Below are 16,395 nucleotides of genomic sequence, written 5' to 3'. Positions count from 1 at the left end.
AAAAACTAACCCGACACTAACCCGACACTAACCAGAAGCTAACCAGAAACTAACCCGAAACTAACCCGACACTATCCCGACACTAACCAGACACTAACCAGACACTAACCAGACACTAACCAGAAACTATCCCGACACTATCCCGACACTAACCAGACACTAACCCGACACTTACCAAAAACTAACCCGACACTAACCCGACACTAACCAGAAGCTAACCAGAAACTAACCCGAAACTAACCCGACACTATCCCGACACTAACCAGACACTAACCAGACACTAACCAGAAACTAACCCGAAACTAACCCGACACTATCCCGACACTAACCAGACACTAACCAGACACTAACCAGAAACTAACCAGAAACTAACCCGACACTATCCCGACACTAACCAGACACTATCCCGACACTTATCCGACACCAACCCGACACTAACCAGACACTAACCCGACACTAACCAGAAACTAACCAGAAACTAACCCGACACTATCCCGACACTAACCAGACACTTACCCAACACTAACCAGAAACTAACCCGACACTAACCAGAAACTAACCAGAAACTAACCAGAAACTAACCCGACACTAACCAGACACTAACCCGACACTTACCAAAAACTAACCCGACACTAACCCGACACTATCCCGACACTTACCCAACACTAACCAGACACTAACCCGACACTAACCCGACACTAACCTGAGGCTAATCCCGACATTAACCCGACACTAATCCAACACTAACCCGACACTAACCTGAGACTAACCCCGACATTAACCCGACACTAACCTGAGACTAACCCGACACTTACCCGACATTAACCCAACACTAATCTGACACTTACCCGACACTAGCCCTACACTTACCCGACACTAACCTGAGACTAACCCCGACATTAACCTGACACTTACCCAACATTAACCCGACACTAATCCGACACTTACCCAACACTTACCCGACACTAACCTGAGACTAACCCGACATTAACCTGAGACTAACCTGACACTTACCCGACATTAACCTGTCACTAATCCGACACTTACCCAACACTCACCCGACACTAGCCCGACACTAACCCGACCCTTACCCGACACTAACCTGAGACTAACCCGACATTAACCCGACACTAACCCAACACTTACCCGACACTAACCCGACACTAGCCCGACACTAACCCGACTTTGCATTCCTAGCAATACAGGTGTTAGCACCAAGTGTTAGCAACATAAATGTTAGCAACACAAGTGTAGCAGTAGCAATTGTAGAACTAATTGTAGCAGCTTAACTATGAACACGTGTTAATTCTGACACACAAACTCACACACTTCCTTGAAAAACACAACTTTATTAAAATTTAACTTGGCTACATTTATTCTTGTTCATTTCCAAGAGACATTAAAATTTCAATAATAATACTTCAGACATTTAATACTTTTACATTTTAGAACTTCCTTCACCATCATCATCATCAGTCCTTCATCCCCTCTTCAGTGGGATGAAGTGGATTTAACTTTTAAAAATACAGTGTTTTAACAATAATCGTATCAAAGGTTCCTCGAATTTAGGATTTTTAGTGGTTTCAAAAAAAACAAAAGAAAACAAAGAAACAAAGAAAACTTTCTGTAGAGATCTGTAATCATATTTTTGTTCCAATAGTCAATGACAGAAACATTTTACTAAAATATATCTATTTGTGAGGAACTGAAATACTGTACACTACAGTATGAAATAAATAAAATGAGGAAATATAAAATGAGTCACATAAATAAAATGGTAAATTCTCAAATAAAAAACTGCAAAAGAGCTCCAGCCCACTATCCAACTTCAATCCACCTGCCTGGTGAAGGTCTGGTGTGGACAGTGGGCGAGTTTCTGATCTCTTCCCTCTCCTACGCAGCTGTTCCATCAGATGGACGTGCGAAGCATTCTTTTAATTCTCACATAAAATAAAAAAGAAATTTGTGTTGAAAAATTCCACAAAAACTAAAATATAATACTGACAAAAATACTGTTGTGGAACAAAACCAGGGAAAAACACAGAGAATTGCACAAACATATGTTAACTAACCAAGTTCCATCTACTTCTCTAATAGTGACGGATCAGAACCAGGATGAATATTCTCCAGTATTAATACTGAAGCCAGTGGAGGACGTTCACAGGGATGGCACTTTGCAGAAACAGGGAACAGGTTTGCATATAAGGCTTTTCTCCTTTTTATTTCCTTTTCTCTAATGGAGCACTTTCATTTTCCTGTGCCTCCTCCATCTTTAAGACTCACATCAACAATCACTCAGGTTTAAATGTTCCTTCACATATAGAAAACATCCAGAGGCCCAAAGTTAGTTGTGAAAAATAATAAAAGAGGATAAAAAAGCATCACAGTAAATAAAAAGACAGAAATACAACGATAACACTGACGGGATGTGACTCCACAACTCTTTTCACTTTTATCTTGTAGTGATCCAGGAAGTCGAGTTCATTTCCAGATGTTGGTTTTTCTGACACAGGAAGTGAAGAACATGTTAGCACCACGCAGCTTTTAGGCTTTGAAAACATTTACATCATTAAAACAAACATCATCACTTCTTTATCTATTTTTTGCATAATGTGGAGTTTTAAACACAACGTGTTTAGAGACTGTCCAGAGATTATGCAGCCCCCCCCCATAAACATTTAATAATGAGCGTTGTCTTTATTCATGAGGAGTAAACTGTTTCACTCTTTTATTCAGCTCCTCAGATGTTGTTTTTCTGCCTCAGATTAACTGTGTTTGAGGTTATTCATATAAATTGATAATTGATTGATGATGACATGTGTTTTCAATCATGTCTCCTCTGTGTTATAGGTTTGTCTTTTATTTAGTTTTCTCTCCAAGTCCTTTTCACAATTCACAAACAGACGAGATCCAGAGTGGTGACGTTGATCAGATTAAAAGAGATATTTTTTTGTTTTATAGTTGATCCATATTTAATATTTATTATATTAAATTATTTATATATAAAAGTCTAAAAACCTTTGTATGAAGATAACATATTTATTTCCTAATATTTCATATAACCCACTGATAATGTCTGCACAGCCTCTTTAATGAATCACGTCAACACAAATGTTCCAAAGCTATTTTTTTCCTAGATCAGTCGTCCTGCTCCGTCTGCTTGTCTGTCTTCCCTTCTCGTGAACTCTCGTCCATCGGCTGCGTCGCATCTTTACGATCCTCGTCCTTCGTCGAGTGCATCTGGCTCCTGCTGTCGCTTTCCTCCTCCTCTTCTTCTCTTTCCCTGAAACTTGCTTCCTGTCGGTCTATCACCTCCTCGTACGTCTTCCTGTCCACTTCCCTCTGCTCCCCTCCTCCTCGTCCCTCGCTGCCATTCCTCAGGATCAAATCGCAGCCGCCGTCCTCCTGCTGTTCTTCAAGGTCTGAATATCCAAGTGTCCCCAGTCCCTGCAGGTAGGCCCTCCTCATCAGCAGCTCTGTGGTCTCTACACCTCCCACCACCATGCCTCCTCCTCCGCCCTTTTCCCGCACCTCCCTCTCTGCTGCCTCACGCTCCTCTGCCTCCCTCTTGCAGTATGAGTAGCGATGGTTCATGTGCTGCGAGTACGAACCCGAATGTGAGAAGCGTTTGCCGCACTTGTCACACTGGTAGGGCTTCTCTCCGGAGTGCAGGCGTGAGTGTTCGATGAGATGGTGCTTGTGTTTGAAGGCTTTTTTACAGATCTGACACTGGTGAGGGCGTTTTCCTGCCGAGACACAAAAGACAAGACCAGAGTCAGGACGCCGCAAACGCTAAAAACACGCTTCAGTCATGACACCACATAGGATAAACACATGCTTCAGTCATGACACTACAGCTGTAAAAAACACGCTTCAGACAGGACACTGCACACGCTTAACACACGCTTCAGTCCTGATGCTGCATGCACGTTTTAGTCAGGACACCACAGAACCAACATGATAAACACTGCAGAGCAAACACACACACACGCACGCACGCACGCACACACACACACGCGCACGCACACGCACACGCACACGCACACACACACGCACGCGCACGCACACACACACATACGCACGCACGCACACACACACACACACATACACACGCACACGCACACACACACGCACGCACACACACACACACACGCACACGCACACACACACACATACACACACACGCACGCGCACGCACACGCACACACACACACACATACACACACACATACACACACACGCACACACACACATACGCACACACATACACACACACGCACACACACACGCACACACACACAGAGTATGTGTGCGATGCCTCTGGAACATGTTTCTTGTATGTTTCCTGTGAATGTGGACTATCCGTTACTCCCCCGCTGTAAAGAAAGGAACATGTTGACATGGTTTACAGAACAAAACAGAACTCAAAGAAAAAGAAAAAGAAAAGACGAGTGGAGCAGCTACATGACTAAAAGAACAGAAAGAAAAGGGAGAGTGGGGTAAAAAGAAGTGTTATATATGGTGATATCTACCTGTGTGCTCATATTTGTGTCTTAGGAGGGAACTGGTCTTCTGGAATGTTTTGTCGCACAAGTCACACGCGTACATACCACTTTCAGTCTTCTTAATCTTCTTCCTGCAGAGCAGCGAATCGCTGTCTGTCAGGTCGTCCAGACCCGACAGATATCCCACCGTCCCGTCCAGCAGCTCCTCCTGAAACATGAACACACATGGTTTCATCTGATAATCCACACCTGGCATCTCCTGCCCCCCCCCCCACCGACTCCGTGATCCCAAGTCTGGACAGAGCTTAAAGACCCGGGTAAGACCCTCATCCAGGAACATATGGGAGTGTTTACACATTCAAAACATATGATCCCCATCACCATGGAAACTACCTTTATTCACTTTAAACCATCTCAACACAAGTTGTCTGGATTTTATCTCAATCACCATGGTCTTTTATACATACTATGTATTATATACACAGTTAATACAAAGTATAAACTGTGTATATAATACATAGTATGTATGAATATACACAGTATATAATGTGTATATAATACATAGTACATATGAATATACACAGTTTATAATGTGTATATAATACATAGTACATATGAATATACACATTATATAATGTGTATATAATAAATATAAATAAAGAGGAAAAGAAGTCTGAAGCAGCTCACACTGAAGGACCTTCAGAAGTTTTCTTTGTTGACTCTAAAACTCTACACTAGCATATTTTGAGTTTTAAAGGTAAATATGAACCTGAACCCAGAAGCCCTACCACCGTGAGGGTGGAGTTGGCTCAGGAGAGCACCTCCAGCTGCACCAGGGAGTGATTAGCTCATCTCTCCCCTGCTGCCACAGAGAGAAATGTAGAGATGAGACTATTTGTATTTGTATTATCACTATAAAACAGGGAGCATCTGTCTCTGGCTTGTGTTGGTAGAACGGCGGTGGCAGACCACTTTGCCAGAACCACTAAAACTAGTTGTGTCCAACCACGAACCATCAACGGCCAACAGAACAAAAACTCCTCACACAGATACAGAACTCGCCTGTGAATCAGCAGCTCAGGCAGCTGGTTAGAATAATGTTAAAACCTACAGACCTCTGAGCCTCCATACAATCTGCTGAATCTGATGCCCTGTAAATGACTTATTCTGTCTTTAGGTTTGAGGATTATATTTACCTGGAAACATGGTTTCCGTTGATACTTTCTCCTCTGCTGCATTTCAGCAAACGTGGCTGCTCCAGTGGCATATGTATAGGCCATGTGGGGCAGGAAGCTCATGGGGTCAAGGACGGGGTAGGGTCTGAGGCCTGGGATGGTGGCCTGGGCAGAAGACATAAAGGTGGGTGGAGGAAAAGCTCCATGTGGTGGCAGGGAGGTGTAGACAGAAGCGCCTGCGAAGGGATTAATCCCAAAGATTGGACTGGTGCTTTTCTCCAGCTGGTGGACAGAGGTCCCTCCACTTTCAGAGCCCAGTACTTCCTTCTTGATGTTGACCAGGTCTAAAGAACTGGACCCTTGTTCTCGTACTTTCGCATGTCCGCTGTACTCGATGATGAAACCGTTCTGTCTGGGTCGCTTCTCTCCGAGAGTGGCAAGCCTCTGGGCCATGTGTTTGGGCAGCGACAGGTCTAGTGGTATATCCCCATGGGCATCCTCTGAAGCTAGGCTGTTTGGAGTGTACGAGCTACTCTGAGAGTTTTTGGAGGAAGTAGAGGAAAGGTTGAGAGGTGATGGAGTGTTGCTCCTCAAGTGGTCCAAGGGGTCTAATGGTTTGTCACCTGCTGTCTGCCTGTTGGCTGTAAACTTGTTCCCTTTTGTGAGTCTGTGGTTGGCACTGCCGTTAGCGAAGCCTCCATGTAAATCGAAAACAGGAAACGACATTGGTGACTGGCTCAAGCTGTGCTTCTTGTCTGATCCACTGCAATCATGAGGGGGAGACTTTTTCATCAGACTGCTTCGGTGGTGGTTTTGACTCTTCCACTGGCCAAACCACTCCATTACAAACTCTTGAGGAAGACCAACAGCAATCGAAATTTTGAGCAGTTCCTCTGAGTTGGGCTCAGTGTTCATAGCAAAGTAGGCCTTGAGCACAGACACGTGGTCTTTGAAGGGGTTGATGGGGCTGGTCGCCCGCTCATTAGAGGGAAGCTCAGAGGTCATCGCTCCCCTGCGAGCCACAGAACTGCTCTCGGTCGGCTGCAGGACGGCTTTGATCTCCTCGTTCATTTTGCACAGGTAGCGCTCGTGTTGATGCAGCGGGATGGGACCAGGGAACGTCTCCTTGCAGTACTGGCAGGAGAAAGGCAGGAACTGGTTCTGGCCATGGGGGAATTTCTCCTCTCCACTGAGATCCATTGATTGGTTTGGTTTCTCCTTCTTAACGTCCAGTTGCCTCTTTGAATCATCAATCAGACTTTTTGCCTCGTTGACCTTCTCCAGTGTGTAGTCAATGATGCTCTTTGTTGGGCTGCTGTGGCCCAATACCTGGAAGCCAGCCTGGACCTGCTTCTGCTCCTCCATCTGGTCACCCAGCTCTTTCATGTAGGCCCTGAGCTTAGAGATCTCCTCTGGGTTGCCATCCATCTTCTGCCTGCACACCGTGTTGTCCATGATCTGAAGCACCCTTTGAACTTCACTGAGGTTGTTACCAAGAGGCCCTGTGTAGCCCAGAAGGGGGAGCTCAAGTCCCATGCCTCCCAGGTGTTGAAGGGGGCTTTGAGAGGAGCTGTGTATCCCCAGAGGACTTCCTCCACAGCTGTTGAGATGAACCCCAGGTCCCCCGTACCCTTGCTGTGAGGCCATGAGCAGCCGATACTCGTTGAAGTCCATCGGCTCGGCTTTGATGTCGAGCTGACCCTGCTGATCTGGAGCACCAATTGGTCTGCCATTTTCCAGTTTGTGGCGGAGCTGGGCAAGGGCGGGGCTCTCTGGCGATGAGGTTGTGGAGTTGGGGGAGGAGCCGGGCTTGCCGTTGTTTCCGTTGCGTAATCGTCCATTGACGGTAATCAGGCCGATGCATTTCTTGCTGCTGATGTGGGAACTGTAGGAGCCGGAGTGGGAGAACCTCTTCTTACAGTTGGAGCACTCATACGGCTTCTCACCTGAAACACAACACAAAACCACATCCATGTTTTATTGTGACATTCATGTTCCCCTCCACCACAAAGAGTGTGTGTGTGTGCGTGTACGTACACATACATGTATGTATATATATATATATATATATATATATATATATACACACATACATACGTGTATGTATACATATGTATAGACAATTTTGATATAAATATTCATATACAGTATATATATTTTTTTATATATTCATGTCAGTGCAGAATGTTGGCATCTTTATTGTTGACGTTCAGAGATGAGTTGATTGACACATCCTGAGACATTGAAGAGGAACATTGTGAAATGACAGATATGATGACGATGACCTTGAGGCTGCGACTCACCGCTGTGAATACGAAGGTGCTCCTTCAGGTGATGCTTGTATTTGAAGGCTTTTCCACACTCACTGCATTTAAACTTTCTGTTTCCAGCTTCTTCGCTGAGCGGCGGCTGCAGAGAGAACAAACAGAGTGTGGGAGGAGACACGTGACCAGGTTTACAAACAGATCATTAAATAGACCTGACGTCACCAATTTAAACTTATTCAAGACGGGGAAGGGTCATACGTGAATTCATAAGAAAAAATAAATATAAATATTTTCACTTTAACAGTTAACGTAAACAAATGAACAGAAAATGTATGTCATGAGAGGATTAAAGCGGAGATCATATGTTCACACTTGAACTGGATTCACACTGGATTTAAATGGGATTCAAACTGGATTCACACAGGAGACACAGACAGAGAAGAGACACAGACAGAGAAGAGACACTGACAGAGAAGAGACACAGACAGAGAAGAGACACAGACAGAGAAGAGACAGAGACATGTGGTGAACGGCTGTGGTCTTTAAACTGGATTCACTCTGGATTAAAACTTGATTCACTCTTTAAACCTTGAGATGTGATTGTGTTCACAATCATGTGACCTGGATATTTAATCGCAGCTGAAAATAAAAAGAAGATGGCGGCCTAATGCCGGTGTACCTGGTCTCTTGGGGGTTTGTGCGAGGTCATGTGACGCTCCAGCTGCGTGCGGTGGCCGAAGGTGTCGGTGCACAACGGGCAGGCGAAGCTCTCCTCGTTCTTCTCGTGACGATATTTGATGTGTTCCTTCAGAGACGTCAGGCGTTTGTAGCCGCGGTCGCAGTACGGACAGGTGAGCAGCTGGGCAAAGTCGTCAGGTGTGCCGGGCGGCAGGTCTGCAGAGGTCAAAGGTCAACTGATTTATGAGACATGGTTTTTCTGTTACCTGCAGATTTTATTTTATGTGACAAAACATTTTCTTCTAGTCTTGATGTCTCTGTTCCGTCACACGTCAACACAAAGAGTCATTGGTGTTAAACTGCTGAGTCACAGTTACAAGGTTTTACACTTATAACAAAGCTTATTAATAATGGTGTCATCTGTATAGAAACTAACGTGACACTGAAGTCGTCTGTAGAAACACAACATTTAGTCTCAAAATGATTTTATCAAGATGTTTTTGGATCTTTGCTGATTTTATATAATTAAATTAAATAGATTTTTAACTTGGCTTGATTCATTTTTCATGAACATTTAGACTTAATCAAATTTAAACTCAAGATTTCTTTTATTCGTAGTCATTATTTCTGAGCACAGTGTTTATAAATCTCTTTCTTATATGGTAAATAATGTGTATTTATATTGATCTTTTCTAGTCCTGATGTCACCTTTAAGTACAGTTTTTCCATTCACACACACATTTAGTGCATCTATGTGCAGCTAAGGGAAATTTGGGGTTCAGTATTTTGCCAAAGGACACTTTTTTTTAAAGAATGAAGGTTCATAGTTTTTGCGTTTATCTAAAAGTGTTTGATGAAATCACACAACACGTGTTTAAGCCCACAGATTTTTTTGCTCGTCTCACCTTGTTCGCTCTCGTCCGGACTAACGGCCTCGGGTGTTCCCAGCCTCGTCACCTCCTCCGGGGCCTCAGGGTAGATGATGGCAGTGTCGCTGCGTTGTAGGTACTCGGCGATGGACGCAGGGTGAGCTTCCTCCAGTTTACGTTTCAGGAAGTACTCGTCCAGTTGGGAGACTTCCAGTCGTCTCACTGAGCACAGGAAAACATACTTGTTCAGACTCATGAGACATGTGTTCAGTATGAACACGACATGAGCCCGTGACATATAAAACACGATCATCTGTTTAAAAGCATATATTATTCTGTGATGATAAAATTAAAGTGAACCAGAGAGGATCGAGGATGGAGCCTTGTGTCCCACTTCACTTTCTGTAAGTACCACTGCACTACGTCTGTATTACGATGTTTATGTCACCTAACATCACACATTTTATTTTACTGCTACAAGCCAAAATTAGGGATCATTATATTATAAATGTAGCAGTGAAGGCTGAATACAGGAAAGTAATAAGTCAATATGTTGATAATACTTAAATAAAAATGTATATAAATAAATCTTTTTCATTCTGAGAATTTCCTTCAGAATATTAGAAAATAAAGGGGGCGTGTCTCCATATGATTGTTAAACATTGATCTCACCTGTGTTGTTTCCGACAGTTTGCAGTGACACCTGCAGTCCGGCTCGTTCACACTCGTCCTTCCTGTCGTCTGAGACATGAAACGACACAAAGAAGTTCATCATTGATTCATGTGCTCAGCTCTGCAGGTCCCCACAGGTCACTGCAGGTCACTACAGGTCCCCACAGGTCAGTGCAGGTCACTACAGGTCCCCACAGGTCAGTGCAGGTCACTGCAGGTCACTACAGGTCACCACAGGTCACTGCAGGTCACCACAGGTCACTGCAGGTCACTACAGGTCCCCGCAGGTCAGTGCAGGTCACTGCAGGTCACTACAGGTCCCCACAGGTCAGTGCAGGTCACTGCAGGTCACTACAGGTCACCACAGGTCACTGCAGGTCACTACAGGTCACTACAGGTCCCCACAGGTCAGTGCAGGTCACTGCAGGTCACTACAGGTCACCACAGGTCACTGCAGGTCACTACAGGTCACTACAGGTCCCCACAGGTCAGTGCAGGTCACTGCAGGTCACTACAGGTCCCCACAGGTCAGTGCAGGTCACTGCAGGTCACTACAGGTCACCACAGGTCACTGCAGGTCACTACAGGTCACTGCAGGTCACTACAGGTCCCCGCAGGTCAGTGCAGGTCACTGCAGGTCACTACAGGTCCCCACAGGTCACTGCAGGTCACTACAGGTCCCCACAGGTCACTACAGGTCCCCACAGGTCACTGCAGGTCACTACAGGTCACCACAGGTCAGTGCAGGTCACTGCAGGTCACTACAGGTCCCCACAGGTCACTGCAGGTCACTACAGGTCCCCACAGGTCACTAAAGGTCCCCGCAGGTCACTGCAGGTCACTACAGGTCACCACAGGTCACTACATGTCACTGCAGGTCCCTGCAGGTCACTGCAGGTCACTACAGGTCACCACAGGTCACTACAGGTCCCCACAGGTCACCGCAGGTCACCACAGGTCACTACAGGTCACCACAGGTCACTACATGTCACTGCAGGTCCCTGCAGGTCACCACAGGTCACTACAGGTCCCCACATGTCCCCACAGGTCACTGCAGGTCCCTGCAGGTCACTAGAGGTCACTAAAGGTCACCACAGGTCACTAAAGGTCTCTGCAGGTCCCTGCAGGTCACTGCAGGTCACTAGAGGCCTGGCATCAAGGTGATTTCATAATAAAGACTTTCACTTCTTGTTTCTCCGTCATCTGTCTTTTTATTTTTTGTTTCCTGTTCCTTCCTTCACTCTTCCTTCTTTCTTCTCGTTCGTTCTTCATTATCTCGTCTCAACTTTAAAACCTCTGTTTCATTTAAAACACTTTTGGTTTTATCGTGTTGCCTTTAAAAAAAACAGGACATGAGTTGGTTGATAAGGTTTGAAATCAAACAGCTGAACCTATTAGATCTGCTGAGATCGATCATGTGATACGACAGAAAGCTCCAGAACAAAGACAAGTGTTGATTAACATAAAAATTATTAAGATTACGTCTTTGGCGCTGCAGAGTCTCACCGGTGCTGTCCACGTGTCCGTTGGTGTTTAGTCCACAGCTGTGGTGTCGGCTCGGTTGCCCCTCCCGGCCCTCTGGGATCCCCTGCCCCTGGTATGAAAGCAGGGCGACCCGGTTCGACACCTCGAGAGCGGGCACACCGGGAGGGCTGCCCCCCTCCTCCTCGTCCCCCAATCCTCCTCCATTGTCTTCAGCAACCAGTGTCCTGTCGTCCTCGTCCGTCTCTGAACCTGTCTCCCCCACGTTCTCATAGTTCGATACTGCAACACAAATACAACCATGGCAGCCAGTTAGACCAGAACCAGGAACAGGACCAAGAGCAAGAGCAAGAGCAAGAGCAAGAGCTTCTCTGTAACGTCTCCGTCACGTCTCTGTAACGTCTCTGTCACGTCTCTGTCACGTCTCTGTCACGTTTCCATCACGTCTCTGTCAAGTTTCCGTCACGAAAAGAGAAACAGCGACTGATTCATGTCATGTCACAGCAGACGACAACCTTTCCTCCATCCATCCTGTCTTCTTCATCCTCCCTCATGCTCTGTCTTCTCTCCTCTGTTCATCCTCTCTTGTCTCTCCTCCTTGTCTCAATCCTTTATCCCTCTTCCCCCTCATCTCCTCTCCCCATTGTCTGTCCTCGTTCGAGTTCAGGTGATTCGTCCACATTCTGCCAATCTCTGAAAGGTAATGAGAAAAACCTGCTCTCCCCCTTTTCCTCCCTCTCTCTCTCTGTCTCTCTCCCTCCCTCTCTATCTCTGTCTCTCACCCCCTCTCTCCCTCTCTCTCTCTCCTGTGAGTTGATCACCTGAACAACAGGAGGGACAACACTGTCGCTGCCTAGTGGTTGGGAGCAGAAGTGATTCATCACACACAGGCAGGTAACAGACACATGGACAAAAGAATTTGGACAGTTGAACATCCACATTACTCACACACGTGTCCATATATTTTTGGCCACATACTGTGTCTACAGGTGTATGTAAGCTTTGGTCATGGAGTCAGTACGAAGTGTGTTGAGATCAGCTGATCACAATCCGCTGATCCGTTGACACACAACACATTCAAACATAGCAGCAGCCAATCAGTGGTGTCCAACAGTTTCCAACAACGTGATTGGTCGAACAGATTGAACAGCAGGGCTGGGTGAGAGTTTTCATGGAGACCTGTTGTCAGACTGACGTGATCGTGTGGTCGACCATTTAGACAAATAAAAGAGTTCACCGTTAGTGGGCGGGACAACTGAAACAAGAGAGCCCATCACTGACACACAAGAACAACTGAACACACACATGCACAAACATCAGTGTGTTTTTACCAGTAAAGTGTGTTATCAGTCGAGTCAAACTGCAGGACGTTAATCATGTTTTAACACCTTGAGTCCCCCCAACACACACACACACACACACACACACACACACACACACACACACACACACACACACACACACACACACACACACACACACACACAAGCTGCTTCAGAGCTGAGCCCCTCAGTTCTCTGTATCTTCTCTGGAGGATCATGTGTGTATATAAAAATATAGTATATAGCTGAGCTCCTGTATAAAGTCTAAGTCCAGGAGCAGTGTGAACACAGCAGAGGATCCTCCACTGATTCCCTGAGTGAGTGGGGGGGTGAGGAGCTTCTAACACGGGACACAAACATGAAGAAACTAAAACAAACCTCTCTGGTGAAGAAGTGCTGACACACAGGTGATGTCAATATGATCACATGACCTCTGCAGCAGAGGTAACACGTCACTTCCTGTCTCTGTCTGCTGCACCCGGCTGCCCCCCCTCTCACCTGAACCATGAGGAGGATCTGATGCTGTGAACGAGTCTGTGCAGAAAACCTGCTGCTGAGTTGTTCAGCTGTGAAACACAAACTCTGGAGAAGCTCTGGAGACGAGTCTCTGGATTTCACCTGGAGCTCAGGTCTGAAAACAGCTTCACAGAAGCAGCTGATAAACGCATCAGTTTTAATCCTCGTCCATATTAACATTCCTGAAAACACAGATCACATGACCACTCACAGGGGGTGTGCACTTTTCAGTGTAAACAGAATAACATCTGGTCTCCTCCATGTAAACAGCTGTATCATTGTAAAATACAGAATGGAACTGAGCAGCTGTTATCAAAGACAACAGAGTCAGTAACACTTTGATTCTCCATGTTCTGTTCTGGAAGCTGAGGTCAGCTGGTTGTTTTCTTCTGGAAGAAGGTCATGTGACAGGAGCCTGATCAATCAGTGAAGGCTACAATAAGACCAAAAAGAACCAATCACAAGAGGTTGTGAGCGTCTAACGTCATCGGTTCCAACATCTTAGTATCTGTTCGTCCAGACGGAAATGTAGCTTCAGAGTTTTCAAACTAAAATGGGACCAGCAGCGTTTACACACTTCTCAGTTTGATCGACTCTGGAGTCGAGTGGATGAAGTTAGAATCTCTGCAGCAGTGAAGTCGTCTCTGTCTCTAATAAATGTTTATATTCATGACAACGTTCAGTCTGAGGAAACTTTAGAAACTTTCTCAGAAAATGTTTCATCAATGATTCATTTCTTCTTAAGTCAAAATATTTCACATCAACAAAAGTGAGAAAGAATCATTTCATCGTCAGGTGAGTGTCCGTCAGGAGGGCGGAGTCTTATGTTATTGCTGTGTGGGAGGTTTCTACGGTAACAGTGAGTATCTGACGTTAACTCTATCAACCCTGTCAGTTGAAGCCCCGCCCCTCTCACCACGGCCTCGGTGAGTTGTCTGATTAGAGAGAAACTGCTGCTGTGCTCTGATAACAGTGTGTGTGTGTGTCTGTGTGTGTCTGTGTTGTGTTTTTGTGTGTGTGTGTCCATGTCTCTGTGCATGTCTCTGTGTGCGAGTGTGTGTGTGTGTGTGTGCGAGTGCGTGTGTTGTGTGTGTCTGTGTTCTGTGTGTGTGTGTGTGTGTGTGTGTGTGTGTGTGTGTGTGTGTGAGTGTGTGTGCGAGCGAAGTTAACAACCGACTGAGAGCCAGAGACACACATACACACACACTTGCACACAAACACACAGACAGACAAACACACACACAAAAAGGGACGGACACACACACACACACATACACACACACTCAGACACACGTACACACACAGACACACCCCACAAACACACAGACACAAAAATAAAAACACACACACACACTCACACACTCACACACATACACACACTCAGGTGTTGCGTCATCAGAGGTGTGTGTCTGTTCCTGGAACAGCTGCAGTAGTGAAACTGCTGACTGTCTCTTTAATGACCACAGCTGTCGTCATGGTTTCCTGGACTGACAAGCCGGAGACGACTTTCAAAATAAGAGACTGAACACTTATTAAAACACAAATTTACTGGAACTGTTGAATTAGATTCTTTTCTGTTGTCACACAAACCTGCCGTTGCCTTGGCAACTGTCAACGTCACCTTAGCAACAACGTCACTCTCATCACATTTATTTGCGGCTACGGCTCAGGAGGTAGAGCAGGTCGTTCACCAACCAGAAGGTCGGGGGTTCAATCCCTGTCTCCCCCATGCCGCGAGCCAAACTGTCTTTGGGCAAGATACTGGGCCTCATTCACAAACAGTGCGTATGCACATATCTGTACTTGTACCGTGGGTACGATTGTTTAACACACGAATCTTGGATTCATCAATACGTTCGTACCTACATTTCTTTGTACTCTGGGAACAAATCTAGAACTTCAAATTTAGACCATGCGTACGCACAATGATGAAGGCCAGACTGTCCAAGGAAATGTAAACACACCCTTTAAACTAAATGCATAGTATATTAAAACTCCATTTATTAAATTAAAATAGTAGATAGACAGCAATAATTTAATTTACTGATGCATTGACCAAATGTATTAAAAAACTATGTAACTGATGCCTTTTCATCCTCATCTCTATAAAAACCTGCTGAATTCATATTAATGTTTCTGGATAAACGGGGCGTCGCTTCATCTGCAACAATGAAGTAATAACACTGCATCTGCAGGAGGAACTCTTCTGTCTGCAGGAGTGTGTGTGTGTGTGTGTGTGTGTGTGTGTGTGTGTGCTCGTCTCTGTCCCTCTTCAGACGAACTGATAATCTCATGTATTCAGTTATTAATCGATGATGTCGGATCATGTCTCCGGATCGTTACGTCACTTTAACCCTGACGTCCTGACTGTGCGCGTCACGTTACGTCTTGTGTTGTGTAGCAGGTTTAAACATCAGTCCTATACGTGTCCTAATAACTTGTGATCAGTGTTTATTGTTAAAGTGTAAAGTGAGCGCAGGTCAGAGGGGGGGTGAGGAGGAAACAGACTCTGACAAAGACACAGGACGACCGGACCGTCTGTCTTGAAGCAGCGGTGTTATAATTATTCAGCAGAGTCCACGTCCACGGCACGATGCATCTAAGAGACATGTCCCCAGCTCTAGAGCTCAGCTCTGTGCAGGACACAGCATTTACCGCCTCAGTTATTGCAGCCAGTTTTAATTCTTTCAAACATCATCACTCCAGAGGACATGCTACAACAAAGTGTATATGTTGTGTCTTCCACCTCCTAGAGAAAGTGCTAAAGAGTTTAGAGTCAGACTAGAAAACATAATTTGCTGTGAGTAACTGAACGTCTGAGAGTTGTCCCGACTTACATATCCCAGCATGCAAAGTGACCAAAGTAACACAGTATAAATTTGACAGTATTTCTACTGAGGATGGTGCCA

The 16,395-nt window shown here is 45.4% G+C and overlaps 1 protein-coding gene across 3 annotated transcripts in view; it reads right to left on the bottom strand.

Annotated features, from left to right (window-relative positions):
* Nucleotides 1–2,507: 2,507 nt before the first annotated feature.
* The window catches only part of zeb2a (zinc finger E-box binding homeobox 2a), a 26,604-nt gene continuing 12,716 nt past the window's right edge, over nucleotides 2,508–16,395 (bottom strand). For 2 of the 3 annotated variants that reach the window (XM_034573769.1, XM_034573768.1), the window contains exons 3-10: nucleotides 11,673–11,930; nucleotides 10,167–10,235; nucleotides 9,531–9,716; nucleotides 8,627–8,841; nucleotides 7,984–8,089; nucleotides 5,702–7,626; nucleotides 4,533–4,713; nucleotides 2,508–3,746 (exon numbers count right to left, since the gene is read on the bottom strand). In XM_034573769.1, the coding sequence (XP_034429660.1) occupies nucleotides 3,139–3,746; nucleotides 4,533–4,713; nucleotides 5,702–7,626; nucleotides 7,984–8,089; nucleotides 8,627–8,841; nucleotides 9,531–9,716; nucleotides 10,167–10,235; nucleotides 11,673–11,930 (3,548 nt within the window). In that variant the 3' untranslated portion in view covers nucleotides 2,508–3,138. The remainder of the gene's footprint in view (nucleotides 3,747–4,532; nucleotides 4,714–5,701; nucleotides 7,627–7,983; nucleotides 8,090–8,626; nucleotides 8,842–9,530; nucleotides 9,717–10,166; nucleotides 10,236–11,672; nucleotides 11,931–16,395) is intronic. The other variant, XM_034573770.1, reaches the window with a different exon arrangement.

Source organism: Hippoglossus hippoglossus, chromosome 21 (genome assembly GCF_009819705.1).
Source record: "Hippoglossus hippoglossus isolate fHipHip1 chromosome 21, fHipHip1.pri, whole genome shotgun sequence".
Lineage (NCBI taxonomy): Eukaryota > Metazoa > Chordata > Actinopteri > Pleuronectiformes > Pleuronectidae > Hippoglossus > Hippoglossus hippoglossus.
Note: the sequence above shows the minus strand (reverse complement) of the source record. Positions and strands in the feature narration are given on the sequence as shown.